This window comes from Pseudophryne corroboree, chromosome 7 (assembly GCF_028390025.1).
Source record: "Pseudophryne corroboree isolate aPseCor3 chromosome 7, aPseCor3.hap2, whole genome shotgun sequence".
Lineage (NCBI taxonomy): Eukaryota > Metazoa > Chordata > Amphibia > Anura > Myobatrachidae > Pseudophryne > Pseudophryne corroboree.
In genome coordinates this window covers 484,096,391-484,121,630 of record NC_086450.1, presented here as the reverse complement: position 1 = coordinate 484,121,630, position 25,240 = coordinate 484,096,391, and the positions used below count along the sequence as shown (strand labels likewise).

At 46.5% G+C, this 25,240-nt stretch overlaps 1 protein-coding gene across 3 annotated transcripts in view; it reads left to right on the top strand.

The window, feature by feature from the left end:
* The window catches only part of LOC134945651 (centromere-associated protein E-like), a 31,762-nt gene extending 19,196 nt beyond the window's left edge, over window positions 1–12,566 (top strand). Inside the window, exons 7-11 of one of the 3 annotated variants that reach the window (XM_063935088.1) lie at window positions 39–218; window positions 3,020–3,204; window positions 5,345–5,633; window positions 5,782–5,961; window positions 11,119–12,566. In XM_063935088.1, the coding sequence (XP_063791158.1) occupies window positions 39–218; window positions 3,020–3,204; window positions 5,345–5,633; window positions 5,782–5,961; window positions 11,119–12,239 (1,955 nt within the window). In that variant the 3' untranslated portion in view covers window positions 12,240–12,566. The remainder of the gene's footprint in view (window positions 1–38; window positions 219–3,019; window positions 3,205–5,344; window positions 5,634–5,781; window positions 5,962–11,118) is intronic. The other 2 variants (XM_063935089.1, XM_063935090.1) reach the window with 2 other exon arrangements.
* The last annotated feature ends 12,674 nt before the right edge of the window (window positions 12,567–25,240 follow it).

Genomic DNA, 25,240 nt, shown 5'->3' with positions numbered 1-25,240 from the left:
ATATGAGAGGCTGAGTTATGTTCATCTCTTTGTTACAGGAAAGGAGAACGTGATTGTGGTGGTTGATGACCTTCAGGACAGCAGCCCAGCTGAGAAGGACAGGATACTCAGTAACCAGCCCAGCATCGGTGAACTGGCCAGAGATCTGTTCCTGTTTAATGAGAAACATGAAACTAGAGAGAACCTGGGAAAAATAAAGGAAATTATACGAAAGAGCGGTGAGTTTATACATTCTACATACTGTCTACAGTCCAGACATACAGGGTCCTCTCCTCATAATGCTTATGATACAGAGATGAAAACTGAAGAAGTAGTTATCACTGTTCTCTCATAGATAAGTGTACAATGAAGGTCAGTAACATGAGGGCTACTGTGTCAAGTTTTGTGTTTATTATTTTTGCTGCTTAAAATTTCCAAGTGAAAGGATCAAACGGAGGGTCCCTGACTGACGAACAGGGGTTTGTAATCTATCTATGGTCAGAGCACTATAAATTGGATACCTAGACATAACACCATACCTTACTGCCACCACCGAATGTGCCACTGGTCCCATGAAACTCTATAACCAACACAACTCCACCACATCTGGTCTACTCCCTGCTACTTGCAATTAATACAGTCACAGCTTTCCTCAACAGTCTGATCTTCTCCTCTAAAGACTGGGCTTTGGAACATATATGGAAATGACTAAAAATGAATACCGTATATACTCGAGTATAAGCCGACTTTTTCAGCACTTTTTTTTATGCTGAAAAAGCCCCCTCGGCTTATACTCGAGTCAGTGGGAGGGAGGGAAACAGAGGGCACAGCGCGCGCCTCTCCTGTGTCCCTCCTGCGTCTCCGGCGGCAGCGGCGGGTCTATTAAATGAAGTACCCATTCGTGAGCTCTGATTGGCTCACGATCCGGCACGTCATTTAACAGACCCACCGCGGCCGCCGGAGACGTAGGAGGGACACAGGAGAGGCGCGCGCTGTGCCCTCTGTGTCCCTCCTTCACAAGACAGTGCGGGAGCAGCGGGAGGGTAAGTTATACCTGGCACTGGGGGAGCATATTTGGCACTTGGGGGGGCATATGTGGCACTGAGGGGGCATATCTGGCACTATGAGGGGGCATATCTGGCACTATGAGGGCATATCTGGCAGTATGAGGGCATATCTGGCACTGTGAGGGCATATCTGGCAGTATGAGGGCATATCTGGCACTATGAGGGGGCATATCTGGCACTATGAGGGCATATCTGGCACTGTGAGGGCATATCTGGCAGTATGAGGGCATATCTGGCAGTATGAGGGCATATCTGGCACTGTGGGGGCATATCTGGCACTGTGAGGGCATATCTGGCACTGTGAGGGCATATCTGGCAGTATGAGGGCATATCTGGCACTGTGGGGGCATATCTGGCAGTGTGAGGGCTGTGTACGGCTAGAGCTGCATTTCCCACCCTAGGCTTATACTCGAGTCAATAAGTTTTCCCAGGTTTTTGTGGTAAAATTAGGTGCCTCGGCTTATATTCGGTTCGACTTATACTCGAGTATATACTGTACTTTATTTACAAAAAAGGTACAATACTTACATGACAAATGTTACACAGAAAAACGGTTACAAAGTTACACACATGTGTTTACAATTTCAAAATTCAAGTAGGAAATAACTTACAGATAACACACAGAAAATCTGCATGGAAGGAGCGGTAAGAGAGGATCTGCAGGTGCAAACTTCAATATGTCATTGATCCCTGAACACAGAGCTAAAGATGATGCCTATTATCAACTGCGCATCACACCTATGATGATGTGTGGTACCCCAGAACCAGGGAGTACTGGAGCCCTGAGGCAGTTGTGAGGAGCGAGGGGAGACGCCATGGTGTAGGACCTGCAGCAGAGCGCCAGGAGAGGTAGCTGGGCCCCGGTAGTCCTGGTAAACTGAGCAGCAGGATGGTTGAGTCATCTGGCGCTGCAGTTCTCATAGCTGGAGGCTGGTGTTGTAGGGAAGAGGGCAGATCCTTCTCCCCGGACTGAACTGGTTGAGAGGTAGAATAAGAGGCAGGTAGGTGGTGGTTGTTACATACAGTGACAGGGCTGCTGCAGGAAGGAGGCAGCTTCACCTCTGAGTCTCTCCCCAACTGCTCCACAGTGACAGTGACAGACAGGTGTGTAATCAGCCATTCCGATAAAAGTCAATCTCTTTCACTACTGACTTACATTGTGCAAGTGGCAGCTTGAGCCCTTGTATATAGAAATCAACTGCTGGCTGGATACCATCAGTCAGTTACCTTGTCCAGAGGGATACAGAAAAGTGTAGAAACATTCCCCATCCGCCTTCTCCGTAATAACTTTGGTAGTTTTCAGCAGGACAGCGCAGCCCACTTCTTATAAAGCCTCTTCCTGCAGCTGAAATAAGTCACATTGTCCTCTGTGCGGCTACCAGAGCTTCAGTAACGAGGTCCAGTTCTTCACCAGGACAACTAAAGCTCCTATCTATCCTTTTGTCTTAAGGGATTTAGTGCACTAACAATAATATAAAATATATATGCATATACTGTATCTCTACATTTTACACTATTGCATTAGACTCAAAGAGGAAAAAAGTAATGAAAACTTGCAGCTACCATTAGGACCCTTGAAATATATAAGAAATTGTTACGATCAGTTGTGTTGTTGTGATATGTGTACCCATAAATAAGGTGGTAGATTGCATTCAGCTGCAGAGACATAGTATACAATATGTAATATACCAAGTGTGGGCAATGTGTAGATATGTTATTAGTGATTGTATTTTAGGCTTTAATGGCTCTAATTAGTTATAATTGAACATTAGTCATATAATGTCACATTGCAATGAGACCAGAGGTCAGATATCTTCTGCATGACCAGAGAGCGTGCTGTACGCTTCTCTACTGATTACAGGACAGTCCGTACAGATCCCATTGTGTTTATATTGCCTAATTACAGTAGTTGTTAGTGTGATTAAATAATACTTACTGTATAGTATTACCATCTCTGACTGTCTTCATTAAAGGTGACAAGACATCATCTTCTACCTCCGTGGAAAAGTCAACACGGAATCCATTTAAGAGTGTAAGTCCCTACACAGGGTTCAGTTCTTCTGTGGATTGTTCTGCACTCCCTGCTAGCCACAAAGGTTCTTTTAATCGAAGTGATGCCCCTTCCCTGCCCACCGATAATACAGTAAGTGTATGGAAGGTAAGTGCTTTATACTCTCTGCTAGGGAGTATACAGTATATGTTTCTCTCTCCATCAGATGTATGTTACTCAGTGACAAATGGGTGGCATGTAATGTATATGAGAGAATCATCTCCTGGGTGTACAGTGGGCGTGTAGCCGGCGTTACACCATACACTGAGCCATGTGTATACAGAGCGGTTGTATGCACTTCAGTTGTATCTCTCACACCTAGCATTGCCAATAATAGTGACGGTGGCTGCTCTAGTGTATATCGGACTGGGGACAGTGCATTCACATACTGTAGAGTCCTATGACCTATGAATACGGGCAGAGATCAGACTTCCACTCTTAGCCAACGTATGGAGTTTTGTCAGCATTGCGTGTGACTCGGAAGCAGGCACTATGCTGGTAAAATAGACCCTTGTGTTGTTTTTGGAACATTCCGTTTTAGCTTGCTGATAAATATCCTCAAGGGTAAACTGGGACTTATTCTTTATCACTAGAATGGTGCAAAGAGGTTAAAATGACCCCTATCTTCATTGTTTCTTTCATAATATAGCCAGTTATTCTACTTTTTTCTCCAAATATTGTGACTTTTCCTTGGTTTTTTTTTATGATGATGTATTGCAATCTATACAATTTTGTTTATGTGATCATGGACATTTTATGTGGTATACCTAGAACAGAGGGAAGGGGTAATCTTCATCCCCCATCCGAAAATGCTATAAAAACATTAAAAAAAATGTAACTAACAATTAGAGATGAGCGGGTTCGGTTTTAATCGGTTTTACTCAGATTTTCTCGGTTCTCAAAACGGCATCTTATTGGCTCACGGATGTCACGTGTTTTGGATAGCCAATAGAAAAAATCCGGATTAAACCGAACTGGCGTTAATTCTGGCGTTAAATCCGAACCCGCTCATCTCTACTAACAATAAATAAGAACTTTTTTTAGTTTATAATATTTTCTGGAATTTATATATTAAATTTAAAGAATAGACTTGATAGAGTGATACTTTTAGATTACCGATTTTAATACTGTTACGGAGGCCACCAGGTGGTACAAGGGGGCGCTTACATTATTACACTTGCCTAGAAGTCTTTTAGCCTCCTGCAATGCTAGGCTTCACCTTTAGCAGCCGCCTTTCCAGGGTGAATTAGGTCCACCCCATACTCAAATGCCCCTAGGACTTATGGATGGACAGAGGGAGGAGGTGGAGCTTGCAGGCGGGTGGCTGCAATTCTGCCCGGCTACAACTGTTAACAGTGAGAGAAGGAGCCAGGCGCTCCTCTCTGTGGGCAGCGCTGAAACTAGCTCGCGGGTGGCCAAGTAGTGTGGCGTGGTGGGTGCTTATGGAGGTTTCTCCGCTCCACAGCGCATTGCGCTGTGGTCAAAGCACTATTCGCCTACATCTAGTTACGGCTCTGTTAGGAGGAAAATAATTTTTTTCTGGAGAAAAAAAATGCACTTTAGAAAATTAGAAGCAGGGCACAGTGCTGGGCTGAGAAGCAGTATTTTTGTATTCATATCTGCAATCTAAAAGTATCACACTATCAAGTCAAATCTTTGAATATACTGTAATAAATAAATTCCAGAAATAATGTCAACCAAAGCAAAGTCGGTTTTATTATTATTTAAGTCCAATTTGGAAGTTTTATTGCATTTGTTATGGGGGTCAAAATTACCTCTTTCTGTTGTTCTAGTAATGTCTTATTCTCCGCCATTCTACTCTTAGCTACTTACTGAAACTGGCTTGGTCGTTTGGCAAGTAGGCTTCTATTGACATGGTCACATCTCCTGCCCTTGTAATTTATTTAGAAAAATAAAATAAAAAACAGTTTTGCACATGTTCAGAAATGTCTTCCCCATTCTGATCCAAAAGGCTGTGATGTAGCAATCTGTTACTACAGACATAAGATCCCCAATGTGCACCACCAAAAGCCTTGCAATCTCTTACCACAGACATAACATGCCCGTTGTGCACCACCAAAAGCTTTGCAATCTGTATTCTGGAGCACAAAATACAATAGTGGCGGTTAAGACAGTTTTCATGATAATTATTTAACTTCTAAGAATGGTTTTGCTTTCTTGTTTTACTTTTGCAGTAAGACAAATTATTTTCTCAACTATATTCTAATTTTCGATCTCATTATTGCAGACATCTTCAACCTCAAAGCCAAGACGTCGCATCTCAGTCGGCATCTTCTCGAGGTCTGCAGAAGATAATTACAAGTGGTTGATAAGCGAGCTGAGGAACACAGACCTGCTGAGGCCAGAGGACGTTCACAGCGTCTACATATCTAATAATCACAGAGAGTTTAATTCACAGCTGCCTAAATGCACCTTTGCTATTCTGTACCACACAAAGAAACAAGGACGTGTTAACATCACCAATGTCACTGATTCCTTGTACGACACGGAGCTGAAGGAGCTATCTCAGATACTTAGTGAGTTCCTTCTGAATGCTTTACCAAGTAACACAATGTTGATTATATATACTGGGGTTGTCATTGTGCTAGAACCAGACACCAGTATCTCACAGAGATTCCATATGAACTGAAGGCTGAGATATGTCTATTTATCTCCTGGTTACAGGAAAGGAGAATGTGATTGTGGTGGTTGATGACCTTCAGGACAGCAGCCCAGCTGAGAAGGACAGGATACTCAGTAACCAGCCCAGCATTGGTGAACTGGCCAGAGATGTGTTCCTGTTTAATGAGAAACATGAAACTACAGAGAACCTGGGAAAAATAAAGGAAATTATACGAAAGAGCGGTGAGTTTATACATTCTACACACTGTCTACAGTCCAGACATACAGGGTCCTCTCCTCATAATGCTTATGATACAGAAATGAAAAATTAAGAAACAGTTATCACTGTTCTCCTAGGTACTGTAAGTGTACAATGAAGGCCAGTAATATGAGAGAAACCACCATTGGTTTTTGTGATTATTATTTTTTTGCTGCTTAAAATTTCCAAGTGAAAAGCACAGATAAAGTGTCCCTGACTGACGGGCAGGAGGTTGTACTGTATCTATGGTCAGAGTGCCATAATTTGAATAGCTAGATGTCCCACTTTCCCTTACTGCCACCACCAAATGGGTAACTGGTCCCATGAAACTCTAATACACAACACAACTCCACCACAACTGATCTACTCCCTGCTGCTTGCAATTAATACAGTTACAGCTTTCCTCAACAGTCTAATCTTCTTCTCTAAAGACTGGGCTTTGAATCATTTGTGGAAATGACTTAGAATGAATTCTTTATTTACAAAAAGGTACAATACTTACATGACAAATGTTACACAGAAAAACAGGTACAAAGTTACACACATGTGTTTACAATTTCAAAATTCAAGTAGGAAATAACTTACAGATAACACACAGAAAACCGCCATGGAAGGAACGGTAAGAGAGGAACCGCGGGCACAAACTTCAATGCGACACTGATTGCTGAACACAGAGATAAAGCTGATGCCTTTTACCAACGGAGCACCACACCTTGGATGCTGCGTGGTTCCCCAGAACCAGGGAGTACAAGTAGAACTACAATGCCCTGGAATGGGTATTAATACTGTATATATGTGATATGGGGAGTAAATGGGGCATAGGTTAAGCTAGGACAGAACCAGCAACACATGCGGTCAGCGGGAGGAGGACCCGGCACGTGCTGATGGATAGAGGAGGATGGAGGCTCTGAGAAAAAACAACAGTTGGACTGTAGCCCTGAGGCAGTGGTGAAGAGAGATGCCATGGTGTAAGATGCCTTAATGATTGACAGTGGCAGCCGTCGGGGGTGGGGGGGTGTCGACGCTGCATTTTTGGGAATTGGTCCGGCGAATGAATGAGTGGCTGATGCATTTTCAGGGCAGCTGCCAGACGTAGCATGCAGCCGCTGCGACACAAAAGATGGTGCCGGACCGCCTGCAAACGCAGCTACAGTAGGCTGCACAGGCAGGGGTTGTCCTCTATTTGATGCAATCAAAATTATGATCTCATCCCGGTGAGGCACCACACATGCTGGGTGGCCTTGCCCTGTGCTGGGCGACCTCCAGTATGTGAGAAATAGATCACAGTTTTTGCTAATTTAGATTATAACTGCAGAGTTCTCCTGGTGTTTTTGTCTCAGTTCTCTTTGCAAGTACTTAGTGGATTCCACACCAGAGTTTTCTCCAGAAATGGAGATGGACAAAACCATGACAGTTTGGATCACGTGATTGGTCTAACACCAACTGCAGGCCAGTCTGTGATCACATGATTATTCTAGCCAATCCACAGTCATCCATGGGTATAAGTCTCTTGCACTTCCTGATGTCAGTGCTTTGTTGCCCATATCCATGCTAATGCTTCAGTGTTCTCCTGAACCAGTATCCTGCCTGAGGGCTACAGTGCACTATCAACTTGCATTCACTCACTACAGTCCGGTTCCAGCCCAAACAGAACTCCAGTACTATTCTCATTCTGGATCCAGTCCGGTCAGCACTCCAGTCCGGTTCTAGTCCGGTCAGCACTCTAATCTGATTCCAGTCCCGTCAGCATTCCAGTTCTGTTCTCAGCTCAGTTAGCACTCTAGTTCAGTTCTTACCCAGAAGTGGCATCATTCTAGCACTCTATTCTGATTCCAGCCTGGTCAGCACTACAGCCCAGTTCCAGCATTCACTGGTTCCATCCCAATCCTAGCAAATACTGGTTCCAGTCCATGTACAACAAATAACAGTTGCAGCTCGGTTCCAGTGATTACCAGTTCCATCTCGGTTCCAGCGATTACTGGTCACAACTCTGGTTCTTGTGATTACAGATTTCAGGCAGGTTTCAGTGTTTTCCATTTCCAGCCCTGCTCCAGCGTAAATAGGTTCCACAGTTCGGTTCTTGAGTCCTGCAGTCATGTCCCGGTTACCCTGCAAATCAGTCCTGTTCCATAGTGCAGTACCCAAGTGTTGCAGTTCCTGTTACCAAGCCACAGTATCCAGTCCTTCAGCAGTCCATGTTTTCAAGTTCCACCTAATCCAGCCTCAGTCTTCAGCAGTCCGTGTTTTCAAGTTTCACTCATTCCAGCCTCAATCTTCAGAAGTCCGTGTTTTCAAGTTTCACTCATTCCAGTTCCGGTCTTTGGCACTTTGGCTACACCAGAACCCAGTCTTCCACAGTTTGCACTCTCAAGACCCTTCAACTACAGTAACCATCCTCCTTGCAACGATCCTCCTAAGGTCTCGTCTTCCCCGGCTTTGGCCCATTCACTGGATCCCTCTCACAAGCCAGACCTGACACAAACAAAGAGAAAAGGCTGTGTAATATACAGATCCTATCAGATAATTTGGTGAATTTCCTGAATGTCATCCAACCTACTCAGAATCTGCTGAGTTCATTAACATTCTAATGAAGATTGACCAGGCTCTTTATTCAATTACCTGTGATATTGGGACAGGAATTTAACCAAACGTTCTTCCTTTGTCTGAATTAACATTCTAAAAAGTCTGTGCGGGATCAGACTCATAACTCACTTTTATAAGAAAATGTAACTCACTCATCCTAATACCTATATTTCTATACAGCAAACGTATATACATAAACAGACTTATCAGCAACTTGGCTAAAGGTATACCCAGTGGTCGAAGTGAGCCGGTATGCAGCGGTATGGCATACCAGTACTTTCCACTGACCCGGAAGTCATTTTTTTTATTTAATAAAAGTGTGTGCAGCAGGAGGCTAGGGAAGTGGCCAGCCTCCTGCACTTAAAGGATACAGCTCCCGACCCTGCCTGGCGCCCACGCCAACTATGTGGCTGCATAGAGCACCGGACCTGTGAGGCTCTAGGCTCTCTGTCGCTCGCCGCCGCCTGCTGCTTACCGCTCACCGCTGACCACCACCCGCCGCTGACCACAAATGGTGGCAGTCAGTGGGACCTCACCGCATCCGCACTGAAGGCCTCCTAGTCACCGTCACCACCGCCGCTGCTCATGGGCTTCTCCGCCACCACCAACTACACCTCTGCACAGCCGCTGACCACAGCCCCTTCCACACCTCCGCTGCTCATCTCATTACTTAATGTTTCCCTGCTTCCTATGTCCTTCTGTCACTCTCTCCGTCATTGCTGTCACTCTCTCTCCCTGTCCCTGAATTGTGGTTCATACTGTGTGGCATATTGTGAACTGTGGCTCATTCTGTGTGGCATATTGTGAATTTTGGCTCATTTCGTGTGGCATAGTGTGAATTTTGGCTCATACTGTGTGGCATATTGTGAATTTTGGCTCATTCCGAGTGGTGTAATGTGAATTTTGGCTCATTCTGTGGGAATTTTGGCTAATTCAGTGAGGCATAACGTGAATTTTGGCTAATTCTGTGTGGGATAATAGGTAAGGGGCACCAGTACTAGATAGTATAAGGGGTCCTAATATTGTGGTGCATAATGTGTATATAGTGTGGTAGACTACACTTATGGACATGCCTCCTTTTGAGTGACCACGACCCCTATTGAGTGGCCATGCCCCTTTTTCCAGAGCACGCGCACGTAATTACAACCTTCACTTTTCCATACCCCCACTTCAAAATTTCCACTTTGACCACTGGGTATACCAAATAATATCAAGGATTTAGTTAAATATAATAGACCAGATTTATCAAGCCTTGGAGAGTGATACATTGCATGGTGATAAAGTACCTGTCAATCAGCTCCTAACTCCCAAGTTTTATTCAGTATTCAGTATTATATTAAGATCTAAGAGATTTCTATATGTTTATAATATTTATTATTAATTGAAAATTCATCTGTTTTTTTCTTGTTGTGACCGCTGTTCATCTTTTAAACTATAAATTCAATCATTTGAAAAAAAAAATCAGATCAGCGTCCAGTTAATTTAGTTACCAGCGAATTCTCCTCCATATTTAACGTGTAGTGTGTGGATTTGCAAATGAACCCTTTTTAGAATTGTGCAATGTGAAAAAATGATTCCTTCTTTGGATTAATTGTTTCACTAGCGCTGTGTGGTTAGTTTCTTTACTTCAGGCTGTGTGTATAAGGTGTATATGAAACATAAATACATTCTGTGTACAGACTTGGGTCCCAACCCAAGATATCTCATTATGACTTGTGACTTCCATGCAAATTGGTCCTCAGCAAATTCCTCCTCACTGCTTCCCATGCTCGAGATCAATATTTTGCCCGTGCTGCACCCCTTCAGTGGAACGCGCTCCCCCGCTGCATTAGACTCTCCCTGACCTTGAAAAGCTTCAAACGGGCATTGAAAACCCACCTATTTATCAAAGCATACCCTTCCGATGCATAACCTAGTCCTGAGGCTGCACCTCCATCCCCTGCCTCATGCCTTGAACATCTCTGCTTTGCTTACATACTGCCATCAGGCTACCTCCCGCTTGTTTGCACCTCATGTCTTCTGTCTGTCACCCTTTCCTATTAGATTGTTAGCTCTTCAGAGCAGGGCCCTTTCCTCTTGTTGTCAAAGCCCTCTTCTCGACACATCTCAGTCACAGCTCTCTCCTACTCAGTGACCATCTTTACCCGCTTTTCTCCTGCTGGTAAAGGCTCATCTCTAGCTATGGCCACCAGCCCCTAGTAGTACAATGACTACACCCTCGTTAATTACATCTTAGCTGTATTATGTATGAGAATTGTGGTGCTCTGTGTTACCTGCACTCTATTTCTTTTATTTATTTACTGTAATGCTAAGTTTTGTCTCCCTGTACTGTCCTTTGTACGGCGCTGTGAAACACTTGTGGCACCTTATAAATAACATGTAATAATAGTTAAATAAAATTATGGTAAGCAAATATTTCAAACTATGGAAAAATCCAAAATCCAAATTATTTCTGGTACCAAGCATATCGGATATGGGAGACTCAACCTGTATTTACATAGCTTACTCGCCATCCCAACTTCCGTTTTACTGACGTCTCTGTCTTATTTCCCTTTCAGTCTCCAATGATGACAGACAGATATCAGCTGTATACACTGGACAGTATGATCATCATCAACCTCGTCTTAACTCAGGACAATTTCCAGGCTCTTCTAGTAATCCTTCAAATGGTTGCAGCGATCTTACAGACTCCAGTATAGAGCGCAACCTCAGAGAGCCCTCCTCCTATGTGACAAGTGGACCTGAGACTTTCTCTCCAAATGATACAGATGATTCTGAGCCAGAAGCCAAAAAACCATTACTGGAACCTGGGCTGAACACACAGATTAATATTACAGATGTCATGTGCAGGATGGAAGGTCTGATGGAAGAGCTACATAGCAGACGCTCAGCGGTTTCTCAGACACTTGAAACAATTAACGCAGAATTACAGAATTTTAAATGCATGATGCAAATTTATGATGGAAAAATGCAGCAAATGAGAAACAAGTTACTAGCGCAAGAGGAGCAACTAAAACACCAACAATTTACAATGAAAACCCTTGCAAAGGAGGCAAATGAAAAAGACAACATCGTGAAAACTGGAGAAAAGTTAATAAATGACCATAAATACAAAACAGACAATCTTCAGAAGAAAACACAAGAACTGGAGAAGACAATACAGGCAAAGGACGATAATATTGAAGAGCTAAAAGACAAATTGTATGATAAGGACAAGATAATACGTGAGATGAGAAATAAAATAGAGGAAAAGGAACGTGCAGTAAGAGAGCTGGAGGAGAAATTACAGGAAAAGACAGCGCGGGAAGAGGAGAACGTAAAACGGGAAAGAAAACACAAAATACAAGACACGCGCTCTGCAATAGAGTGGCCAGGGGAGAAGCTAGAGGAACGTAACAGCACAAGGCAGGAACTGGAACCCAACGTCCAACAGCTGGAGAGGAAACTACAGGAACAGATGAAGATGACCAGTGAAAAGGACAATGTTATACAGCAGCGAGAGATGACAATCCGGGAGATGGAAAGAAAGATACAGGAGCAGCAGGAGACAATCAGCATCCAGGGCAATGAAATGAATGAGAACAGTATTAAAATAGACAAACTGGAAATGGATATAGCAAGTTATGAAGAAATATCAAAGATTCTGCAAAATGATTCACAATTAAAATGGAGTAAATAAGGAACTGTATGCTGGGGCATAGGTGCCATGTGTTGGGGAGACTCAGAGTTCCTCACCTGGGGCCACAGAATGTGGTGACTGCCCCCCCCCCCCCCCCCTACTGCTGTGACATGGGATATAAGGACAGATGGATATATACTGGAAGCTTCCTCGAGTCCAGTATAACTTCTCTCTCTGCTCCATATCTCCCTGCAGTCACAGCGGGACCTCCACCAGAGGTGCACAGTGACCTCAGCCTGTGCACACATCAGTCACCTCCACCTGTAGTGACTCCGATGACAGGAACGGCATTCATGTGACACCAATAAAGTGTTGCTCAAACTCAAACATCTCTTCGATATCTTCTGTTTCACTCTGTGCTCCAAATAGCCTACAGGAACTAGTCACAGTCCTCCCCTGCATGTAGCATACAGGAACTAGTCACAGTCCTCCTCTGCATGTAGCATACAGGAACTAGTCACAGTCCTCCCCTGCATGTAGCATACAGGAACTAGTCACAGTCCTCCTCTGCATGTAGCATACAGGAACTAGTCACAGTCCTCCCCTGCATGTAGCATACAGGAACTAGTCACAGTCCTCCCCTGCATGTAGCATACAGGAACTAGTCACAGTCCTCCTCTGCATGTAGCATACAGGAACTAGTCACAGTCCTCATCTGCACGTAGCATACAGGAACTAGTCACAGTCCTCCCCTGCATGTAGCATACAGGAACTAGTCACAGTCCTCCTCTGCATGTAGCATACAGGAACTAGTCACAGTCCTCCCCTGCATGTAGCATACAGGAACTAGTCACAGTCCTCCCCTGCATGTAGCATACAGGAACTAGTCATAGTCCTCCTCTGCATGTAGCATACAGGAACTAGTCACAGTCCTCCTCTGCATGTAGCATACAGGAACTAGTCACAGTCCTCATCTGCATGTAGCATACAGGAACTAGTCACAGTCCTCCTCTGCATGTAGCATACAGGAACTAGTCACAGTCCTCCCCTGCATGTAGCATACAGGAACTAGTCACAGTCCTCCTCTGCATGTAGCATACAGGAACTAGTCACAGTCCTCCCCTGCATGTAGCATACAGGAACTAGTCACAGTCCTCCCCTGCATGTAGCATACAGGAACTAGTCACAGTCCTCCACTGCATGTAGCATACAGGAACTAGTCACAGTCCTCCTCTGCATGTAGCATACAGGAACTAGTCACAGTCCTCCCCTGCATGTAGCATACAGGAACTAGTCACAGTCCTCCCCTGCATGTAGCATACAGGAACTAGTCACAGTCCTCCCCTGCATGTAGCATACAGGAACTAGTCACAGTCCTCCCCTGCATGTAGCATACAGGAACTAGTCACAGTCCTCCCCTGCATGTAGCATACAGGAACTAGTCACAGTCCTCCCCTGCATGTAGCATACAGGAACTAGTCACAGTCCTCCCCTGTGTGTAGCATACAGGAACTAGTCACATTCCTCCTCTGCATGTAGCATACAGGAACTAGACACAGTCCTCCCCTGCATGTAGCATACAGGAACTAGTCACAGTCCTCCCCTGTGTGTAGCATACAGGAACTAGTCACATTCCTCCTCTGCGTGTAGCATACAGGAACTAGTCACAGTCCTCCCCTGTGTGTAGCATACAGGAACTAGTCACATTCCTCCTCTGCATGTAGCATACAGGAACTAGTCACAGTCCTCATCTGCACATAGCATACAGGAACTAGTCACAGTCCTCCCCTGCATGTAGCATACAGGAACTAGTCACAGTCCTCTCCTGCATGTAGCATACAGGAACTAGTCACAGTCCTCATCTGCACATAGCATACAGGAACTAGTCACAGTCCTCCCCTGCATGTAGCATACAGGAACTAGTCACAGTCCTCCCCTGCATGTAGCATACAGGAACTAGTCACAGTCCTCTCCTGCATGTAGCATACAGGAACTAGTCACAGTCCTCCCCTGCACATAGCATACAGGAACTAGTCACAGTCCTCCCCTGCACATAGCATACAGGAACTAGTCACAGTCCTCCCCTGCACATAGCATACAGGAACTAGTCACAGTCCTCTCCTGCACATAGCATACAGGAACTAGTCACAGTCCTCTCCTGCACATAGCATACAGGAACTAGTCACAGTCCTCATCTGCATGTAGCATACAGGAACTAGTCACAGTCCTCCCCTGCATGTAGCATACAGGAACTAGTCACAGTCCTCATCTGCATGTAGCATACAGGAACTAGTCACAGTCCTCCCCTGCATGTAGCATACAGGAACTAGTCATAGTCCTCCCCTGCATGTAGCATACAGGAACTAGTCACAGTCCTCTCCTGCACATAGCATACAGGAACTAGTCACAGTCCTCTCCTGCATGTAGCATACAGGAACTAGTCACAGTCCTCCCCTGCATGTAGCATACAGGAACTAGTCACAGTCCTCCCCTGCATGTAGCATACAGGAACTAGTCACAGTCCTCCCCTGCATGTAGCATACAGGAACTAGTCACAGTCCTCCCCTGCATGTAGCATACAGGAACTAGTCACGGTCCTCCCCTGCATGTAGCACACAGGAACTAGTCACAGTCCTCCCCTGCATGTAGCATACAGGAACTAGTCACAGTCCTCCCCTGCATGTAGCATACAGGAACTAGTCACGGTCCTCCCCTGCATGTAGCATACAGGAACTAGTCACAGTCCTCCCCTGCATGTAGCATACAGGAACTAGTCATAGTCCTCCCCTGCATGTAGCATACAGGAACTAGTCATAGTCCTCCCCTGCATGTAGCATACAGGAACTAGTCACAGTCCTCATCTGCATGTAGCATACAGGAACTAGTCATAGTCCTCCCCTGCATGTAGCATACAGGAACTAGTCACAGTCCTCATCTGCACATAGCATACAGGAACTAGTCACAGTCCTCCTCTGCATGTAGCATACAGGAACTAGTCACAGTCCTCCCCTGCATGTAGCATACAGGAACTAGTCACAGTCCTCCCCTGCATGTAGCATACAGGAACTAGTCGCAGTCCTCCCCTGCATGTAGCACACAGGAACTAGTCACAGTCCTCCTCTGCATGTAGCATACAGGAACTAGTCACAGTCCTCCCCTGCATGTAGCATACAGGAACTAGTCACAGTCCTCCTCTGCATGTAGCATACAGGAACTAGTCATAGTCCTCCCCTGCATGTAGCATACAGGAACTAGTCACAGTCCTCCCCTGCATGTAGCATACAGGAACTAGTCACAGTCCTCTCCTGCACATAGCATACAGGAACTAGTCACAGTCCTCTCCTGCACATAGCATACAGGAACTAGTCACAGTCCTCTCCTGCATGTAGCATACAGGAACTAGTCACAGTCCTCCCCTGCATGTAGCATACAGGAACTAGTCACAGTCCTCCCCTGCATGTAGCATACAGGAACTAGTTACAGTCCTCCCCTGCATGTAGCATACAGGAACTAGTCATAGTCCTCCCCTGCATGTAGCATACAGGAACTAGTCACAGTCCTCATCTGCACATAGCATACAGGAACTAGTCACAGTCCTCCTCTGCATGTAGCATACAGGAACTAGTCACAGTCCTCCCCTGCATGTAGCATACAGGAACTAGTCACAGTCCTCCCCTGCATGTAGCATACAGGAACTAGTCGCAGTCCTCCCCTGCATGTAGCATACAGGAACTAGTCATAGTCCTCCTCTGCATGTAGCATACAGGAACTAGTCACAGTCCTCCCCTGCATGTAGCATACAGGAACTAGTCACAGTCCTCCTCTGCATGTAGCATACAGGAACTAGTCATAGTCCTCCCCTGCATGTAGCATACAGGAACTAGTCACAGTCCTCCCCTGCATGTAGCATACAGGAACTAGTCACAGTCCTCTCCTGCACATAGCATACAGGAACTAGTCACAGTCCTCTCCTGCACATAGCATACAGGAACTAGTCACAGTCCTCTCCTGCATGTAGCATACAGGAACTAGTCACAGTCCTCCCCTGCATGTAGCATACAGGAACTAGTCACAGTCCTCCCCTGCATGTAGCATACAGGAACTAGTCACAGTCCTCCCCTGCATGTAGCATACAGGAACTAGTCACAGTCCTCCCCTGCATGTAGCATACAGGAACTAGTCGCAGTCCTCCCCTGCATGTAGCATACAGGAACTAGTCACGGTCCTCCCCTGCATGTAGCACACAGGAACTAGTCACAGTCCTCCTCTGCATGTAGCATACAGGAACTAGTCACAGTCCTCCCCTGCATGCAGCATACAGGAACTAGTCACAGTCCTCTCCTGCATGTAGCATACAGGAACTAGTCACAGTCCTCCCCTGCACATAGCATACAGGAACTAGTCACAGTCCTCCTCTGCATGTAGCATACAGGAACTAGTCACAGTCCTCCCCTGCATGTAGCATACAGGAACTAGTCACAGTCCTCCCCTGCATGTAGCATACAGGAACTAGTCACAGTCCTCCTCTGCATGTAGCATACAGGAACTAGTCATAGTCCTCCCCTGCATGTAGCATACAGGAACTAGTCACAGTCCTCCCCTGCATGTAGCATACAGGAACTAGTCACAGTCCTCTCCTGCATGTAGCATACAGGAACTAATCACAGTCCTCCCCTGCATGTAGCATACAGGAACTAGTCACGGTCCTCCCCTGCATGTAGCATACAGGAACTAGTCACAGTCCTCCCCTGCATGTAGCATACAGGAACTAGTCATAGTCCTCCCCTGCATGTAGCATACAGGAACTAGTCATAGTCCTCCCCTGCATGTAGCATACAGGAACTAGTCACAGTCCTCATCTGCATGTAGCATACAGGAACTAGTCATAGTCCTCCTCTGCATGTAGCATACAGGAACTAGTCATAGTCCTCCCCTGCATGTAGCATACAGGAACTAGTCACAGTCCTCCCCTGCATGTAGCATACAGGAACTAGTCACAGTCCTCCCCTGCATGTAGCATACAGGAACTAGTCACAGTCCTCTCCTGCATGTAGCATACAGGAACTAGTCACAGTCCTCATCTGCATGTAGCATACAGGAACTAGTCATAGTCCTCCCCTGCATGTAGCATACAGGAACTAGTCACAGTCCTCTCCTGCATGTAGCATACAGGAACTAGTCACAGTCCTCCCCTGCATGTAGCATACAGGAACTAGTCACGGTCCTCCCCTGCATGTAGCATACAGGAACTAGTCACAGTCCTCCTCTGCATGTAGCATACAGGAACTAGTCACAGTCCTCCCCTGCATGTAGCATACAGGAACTAGTCACAGTCCTCCCCTGCATGTAGCATACAGGAACTAGTCACAGTCCTCCCCTGCATGTAGCATACAGGAACTAGTCACAGTCCTCCCCTGCATGTAGCATACAGGAACTAGTCACAGTCCTCCCCTGCATGTAGCATACAGGAACTAGTCACAGTCCTCCCCTGCATGTAGCATACAGGAACTAGTCATAGTCCTCCTCTGCATGTAGCATACAGGAACTAGTCACAGTCCTCCCCTGCATGTAGCATACAGGAACTAGTCACAGTCCTCCCCTGCATGTAGCATACAGGAACTAGTCATAGTCCTCCCCTGCATGTAGCATACAGGAACTAGTCACAGTCCTCATCTGCACATAGCATACAGGAACTAGTCACAGTCCTCTCCTGCATGAAGCATACAGGAACTAGTCACAGTCCTCTCCTGCACATAGCATACAGGAACTAGTCACAGTCCTCCCCTGCATGTAGCATACAGGAACTAGTCACAGTCCTCCCCTGCATGTAGCATACAGGAACTAGTCACAGTCCTCATCTGCACATAGCATACAGGAACTAGTCACAGTCCTCCCCTGCATGTAGCATACAGGAACTAGTCACAGTCCTCATCTGCACATAGCATACAGGAACTAGTCACAGTCCTCCCCTGCATGTAGCATACAGGAACTAGTCACAGTCCTCATCTGCACATAGCATACAGGAACTAGTCACGGTCCTCCCCTATATGTAGCATATAGGAACTAGTCACAGTCCTCCCCTGCATGTAGCATACAGGAACTAGTCACAGTCCTCCCTTGTGTGTAGCATACAGGAACTAGTCACATTCCTCCCCTGCATGTAGCATACAGGAACTAGTCACAGTCCTCCTCTGCATGTAGCATACAGGAACTAGTCACAGTCCTCCCCTGCATGTAGCATACAGGAACTAGTCACAGTCCTCCCCTGCATGTAGCATACAGGAACTAGTCACAGTCCTCCCCTGCATGTAGCATACAGGAACTAGTCACAGTCCTCCACTGCATGTAGCATACAGGAACTAGTCACAGTCCTCTCCTGCATGAAGCATACAGGAACTAGTCACAGTCCTCTCCTGCATGTAGCATACAGGAACTAGTCACGGTCCCCCCCTGCATGTAGCATACAGGAACTAGTCACAGTCCTCCCCTGCATGTAGCATACAGGAACTAGTCACAGTCCTCCCCTGCATGTAGCATACAGGAACTAGTCACAGTCCTCCCCTGCATGTAGCATACAGGAACTAGTCACAGTCCTCCCCTGCATGTAGCATACAGGAACTAGTCACAGTCCTCATCTGCACATAGCATACAGGAACTAGTCACAGTCCTCCCCTGCATGTAGCATACAGGAACTAGTCACTGTCCTCCCCTGCATGTAGCATACAGGAACTAGTCACAGTCCTCTCCTGCATGTAGCATACAGGAACTAGTCACAGTCCTCCCCTGCATGTAGCATACAGGAACTAGTCACAGTCCTCTCCTGCATGTAGCATACAGGAACTAGTCACTGTCCTCCCCTGCATGTAGCATACAGGAACTAGTCACAGTCCTCTCCTGCATGTAGCATACAGGAACTAGTCACAGTCCTCCCCTGCATGTAGCATACAGGAACTAGTCACAGTCCTCTCCTGCATGTAGCATACAGGAACTAGTCACAGTCCTCTCCTGCATGTAGCATACAGGAACTAGTCACAGTCCTCTCCTGCATGTAGCATACAGGAACTAGTCACTGTCCTCCCCTGCATGTAGCATACAGGAACTAGTCACAGTCCTCTCCTGCATGTAGCATACAGGAACTAGTCACAGTCCTCATCTGCACATAGCATACAGGAACTAGTCACAGTCCTCCCCTGCATGTAGCATACAGGAACTAGTCACAGTCCTCCCCTATATGTAGCATATAGGAACTAGTCACAGTCCTCCCCTGCATGTAGCATACAGGAACTAGTCACAGTACTCCCCTGCGTGTTGTATACAGGAACTAGTCACAGTCCCCCCCTGCATGTAGCATACAGGAACTAGTCACAGTCCTCCCCTGCACGCAGCATTTAATGCCCCAGCACACTGCTCTCATCTGCAGATCTCATATGTCAAATTACTATAATTACATTGATTTGTAAAGTGATTGAGTGATTTATATATACTGTATATTGAGTATATGTCATGTAGCCATTTATGTCTACAGTACATGGATATGTACTAAGCATTGGAGAGTGATAAAGTGGAGAGAGCTAAAGTACCAGCCAATCAGCTCCTAACTGCAATGTTAGCAGCTGATTGGTTGGTAGTTTATCACTCTCCAAGGCTAAGTACAGCTTCCCCTTTGTCTTCCATTACGCCAGTCAGAATGGGAAATGCATGGCGCTCTGTCTCATTATGGCGGTGTCTGCGGGGAGCAGTAGGGATCACATCCTCTGCTGGGTACAGTTGGAGAATGATGGCGGGCTTCCTTGAGAGTGGGTCTGGGTGCATGAGTAAGTCTCGTTTTATTTCCAGATGTAGCAATGTCATTATGGCTTGTGAAATTCCATATGTAAATGAGCTACAGATGTTGGATACTGACCTCTTAGGTGAGCTGTGAAGACTTTTCATTACAGCACAATGTATTGCAATGTATAGACAGCCTGGGGGTGCTGGAGATGAAGGGGAGGGGGCGATGCCTTATACTAGCAGTGCACATATTCCAATGTAATAAATGCACTCAAATGTTTAATAATTACACATGAAATAAAGACCATTCTGATACCTCATAGTACAATGTATGACTGATAGAGACTCATGTTGTGTAGCCAACACGGCTAGACTAAGTTGACATCCATGATGTAGGTAGTCATGAATGTAGTGGCATGCTGGACTCAGAAGTGACACGCTGGACTTGGAAGTGGCATGCTGGACTCGGAAGAGGCATGCTGGACTCGGAAATGGCATGCTGGACTCGGAAGTGGCATGCTGGACTCGGAAGTGACATGCCGGACTCGGAAGTGGCATGACTGACTCAAAAGTGCCATGCCTGACTCGAAAGTGGCATGGCCAGACTCAGACGTGATATTGTGGACTCGGAAGTGGCATGCTGGACTCGGAAATGACATGCTGGACTTGGAAGTGGCATGCTGGACTCGGAAGTGGCATGCTGGATTCGGAAATGGCATGCTGGACTCGGAAGTGGCATGCTGAACTCGGAAGTGACATGCCGGACTCGGAAGTGGCATGACTGACTCAAAAGTGCCATGCCTGACTCGAAAGTGGCATGGCCAGACTCAGACGTGATATTGTGGACTCGGAAGTGGCATGCTGGACTCGGAAATGACATGCTGGACTTGGAAGTGGCATGCTGGACTCGGAAGAGGCATGCTGGACTCGGAAATGGCATGCTGGACTCGGAAGTGGCATGCTGGACTCGGAAGTGACATGCCGGACTCGGAAGTGGCATGACTGACTCAAAAGTGCCATGCCTGACTCGAAAGTGGCATGACCAGACTCAGACGTGATATTGTGGACTCGGAAGTGGCATGCTGGACTCGGAAATGACATGCTGGACTTGGAAGTGGCATGCTGGACTCAGAAGTGACATTGTTGACTCAGAAGTGACACGCTGGACTCGGAAATGACATTCCAGACTCAGAAGTGACATTGTTGACTCAGAAGTGGCATGCTGGACTCGAAAGTGACATGCTGGACTCGGAAGTGACAGGGGTTCTCCATAATGCAGATTTCTATCTGTAGTAACAAATTTTCCAAATACAGCTTTTAGTAGGAACATTGTATCCCTGTATGAAGAGCAGTGTGTAAGATTAATAAGATTTTGTACTCCCCGGATAACCCCATAATATCAGCACGTGGTTCTGTATGTCACCCTATAGCAGTTTATCTGGACTCGTTACTATAGTCTTGTGTACAGGAAAAAATTAGATTTTAAATCTACCGGTAAATCTATTTCTCCTAGTCCGTAGAGGATGCTGGGGACTCCGTAAGGACCATGGGGTATAGACGGGCTCCGCAGGAGATAGGGCACCTAAAAAGAACTTTGACTATGGGTGTGCACTGGCTCCTCCCTCTATGCCCCTCCTCCAGACCTCAGTTAGATAACTGTGCCCAGAGGAGATGGACAATACAAGGCAGGATTTAGCAATCCAAGGGCAAGATTCATACCAGCCCACACCAATCATACCATGTAACCTGGAACATACATAACCAGTTAACAGTATGAACAAACGACAGTAACGGTCCAAGACCGATGTCAACTGTAACATAACCCTTATGTAAGCAACAACTATATACAAGTCTTGCAGAGTTTCCACACTGGGACGGGCGCCCAGCATCCTCTACGGACTAGGAGAAATAGATTTACCGGTAGGTTTAAAATCTTATTTTCTCTTACGTCCTAGGGGATGCTGGGGACTCCGTAAGGACCATGGGGTTTATACCAAAGCATCCAATCGGGCGGGAGAGTGCGGATGACTCTGCAGCACCGACTGAGCAAACGCTAGGTCCTCATCAGCCAGGGTATCAAACTTGTAGAATTTAGCAAATGTGTTTGACCCCGACCACGTCGCCGCTCGGCAAAGTTGTAAAGCCGAGACGCCTCGGGCAGCCGCCCAAGAAGAGCCCACCTTCCTAGTGGAATGGGCCTTAACCAAATTTGGTACCGGTAATCCAGCCGTAGAGTGAGACTGCTGAATCATATTACAGATCCAGCGAGCAATAGTCTGCTTTGAAGCAGGAGCGCCAATCTTATTGGCCGCATACAGGACAAACAGAGCCTCTGTTTTCCTAATTTTAGCCGTCCTGGCTACATAAATTTTTAAGGCCCTGACTACGTCCAGGGATCTGGAATCCTCCAGGTCACCTCAATCCACATGAAAAATCAAGTAGGGGCTCTTGTGTGACAAAGCCGCCAATTCTGACACTCGCCTTGCTGATGCCAAGGCCAACAACATGACCACCTTCCAGGTAAGAAATTTCAACTCAACCTTGTTAAGCGGTTCAAACCAGTGTGATTTTAGGAACTGCAACACCACGTTCAGGTCCCATGGTGCCACTGAAGGCACAAAAGGGAGCTGGATGTGCAGCACTCCCTTTACAAACGTCTGGACTTCTGGAAGAGAAGCCAATTCCATCTGAAAGAAAATCGAGAGGGACGAAATCTGTACCTTAACAGAGCCTAATTTCAGGCCCATATCCACTCCTGTCTGTAGGAAGTGGAGAAGACGACCCAAATGAAAATCTTCCGTAGGTGCATTCTTGGTCTCACATCAAGACACATACTTTCGCCAGATACGGTGATAATGTTTTATCGTCACCTCCTTCCTAGCCTTTATTAAAGTAGGGATGACCTTTCCGGAATCCCCTATTTTGCTAGGATTCGCGTTCAACCACCATGCCGTCAAACATAACCGCGGTAAGTCTTGAAATACACAGGGCCCCTGCTGCAACAGGTCTTCCCTCAGGGGAAGAGGCCAGGGGTCTCCTGTGAGCATCTCTTGTAGATCCGAGTACCAAGCCCTTCAAGGCCAGTCTGGGACAACGAGTATCGTCTGTACTCTTCTTCGTCTTATGATCCTCAACACTTTCGTGTTGAGAGGAAGAGGAGGGAACACGTAGACCGAGTCGAACACTCGCGGTGTTACCAGTGCGTCTACTGCTACTGCCTGAGGGTCCCAAGACCTGGCGCAATACCTCCGAAGTTTTTTGTTGAGGCATGACGCCATCATGTCTATTTGAGGAGTTCCCCAAAGACGTGTTACATCTGCAAAGACTTCTTAATGAAGTCCCCACTCTCCTGGATGGAGATCGTGTCTGCTGAGGAAGTCTGCTTCCCAGTTGTCCACTCCCGGAATGAAGACAGCCAACAGAGCGCTTACATGATTTTCCGCCAAGCGAAGGATCCTTGTGGCTTCCACCATCGCGACTCTGCTGCTTCTTGTCCCGCATTGGCGGTTCACATGAGCCACTGCTCTGACATTGTCTGATTGAATCAGAACCGGAAGGTTTCGAAGAAAACTCTCCGCTTGTCGAAGGCCGTTGTAAATGGCCCTGAGTTCCAACACATTGATGTGTAGACAGGACTCCTGGTCTGACCAAAGACCCTGAAAAGTCTTTCCCTGTGTGACCGCTCCCCATCCTCGGAGGCTCGCGTCCGTGGTGACCAGGATCCAGTCCTGAATCCCGAACCGGCGACCCTCCAGCAGGTGAGCACTCTGCAACCACCACAGGAGGGACACTCTGGTTCCTGGGGACAGAGTTATTTTCCGATGTAAATGCAGATCGGACCCCGACCACTTGTACAGAAGGTCCCATTAAAAAGTCCTTGCATGGAACCTTCCGAAGGGAATGGTCTCGTAGGCCGCCACCATTTTCCTCTGAACTTGAGTGCATTGGTGAACTGACACCCTTTTCGGTTTTAGCAGGTCTCTGACCATGTTCTGGATGTTTTGGGCTTTCTCTATTGGGAGGAAGACCTTAATTTGTTCCGTAACCAGTATCATACCTAGGAACGGTAGACGAGTTGTCGGAATCAACTGTGACTTCGGTAGATTTAGAATCCAACCGTGTTGCTGTAGGACTCTCAGAGAGAGCGCCACACTGCTCAGCAATTTCTCTCTTGATCTCGCTTTTATGAGGAGATCGTCCAAGTATGGGATAATTGTGACACCATGCTTGCGTAGCACCACCATCATTTCCGCCATTATCTTGGTGAAAATCCTCGGGGCCGTGGAAAGTACAAACGGCAACGTCTGAAATTGGTAATGACAATCCTGTACAGTGAATCTCAGGTATTCCTGATGGGGGGCATATATGGGGACATGAAGGTATGCATCCTTTATGTCCAGAGACACCATGAACTCCCCCTCCTCCATGTTGGCTATTATCGCTCTGAGTGATTCCATTTTGAATTTGAATCTTTTTACGTACAGGTTTAGGGATTTCAGATTCAAAATCGGTCTGACCGAACCGTCCGGTTTCGAGACCACAAATAGGGTTGAGTAGTAACCTCTTCCCTGCTGGGGAACCTTGATTATCACATGCTGTATACACAGCGTTTGAATTGCAGCTAACACTACATCCCTTTCCGATGTGGAAGCTGGTAGAGCCGATTTGAAAAATCGGCACGGGGGCACCTCCTCGAATTCCAATTTGTAACCCTGGGAAACTATTTCCAACACCCAGGGAATCAAGTCCGAACTGACCCAGGCCTGACTGAAAAGTCAAAAACGTGCCCCCACCGGTGCGGACTCCCTCAGGGGAGCCCCAGCGTCATGCTGTGGGCTTTGGAGCAGCCGGGGAGGACTTTTGTTCCTGGGCACCTGCCGAAGCAGGTGCTCTCTTGCCTCTGCCCTTACCTCTGGCGAGGAAAGAGGAAAAGAGGATCCCCGACCTCTTTTGGACTTGTGCGACCGAAAGGACTGCATCTGATAGGGTGTTACTTTCTTTTGCTGTTGGGGAATATATGGTAAAAAATTTGATTTACCTGCTGTAGCTGTGGAAACCAGGTCCATCAGCTCATCCCCAAACAATACATCCCCCTTATAGGGTAGTACTTCCATATGTTTCTTTGAATCCGCATCACCCGTCCATTGGCGAGTCCATAAGGATCTTCTCGCTGAGATAGACATGGCATTGGCCCTAGAAGCTAGCAATCCAATGTCCCTTTGAGCATCCCTCATAAATAAGACTGCGTCTTTTATATGGGCTAGAGTTAGGAATATAGTATCCTTATCCAT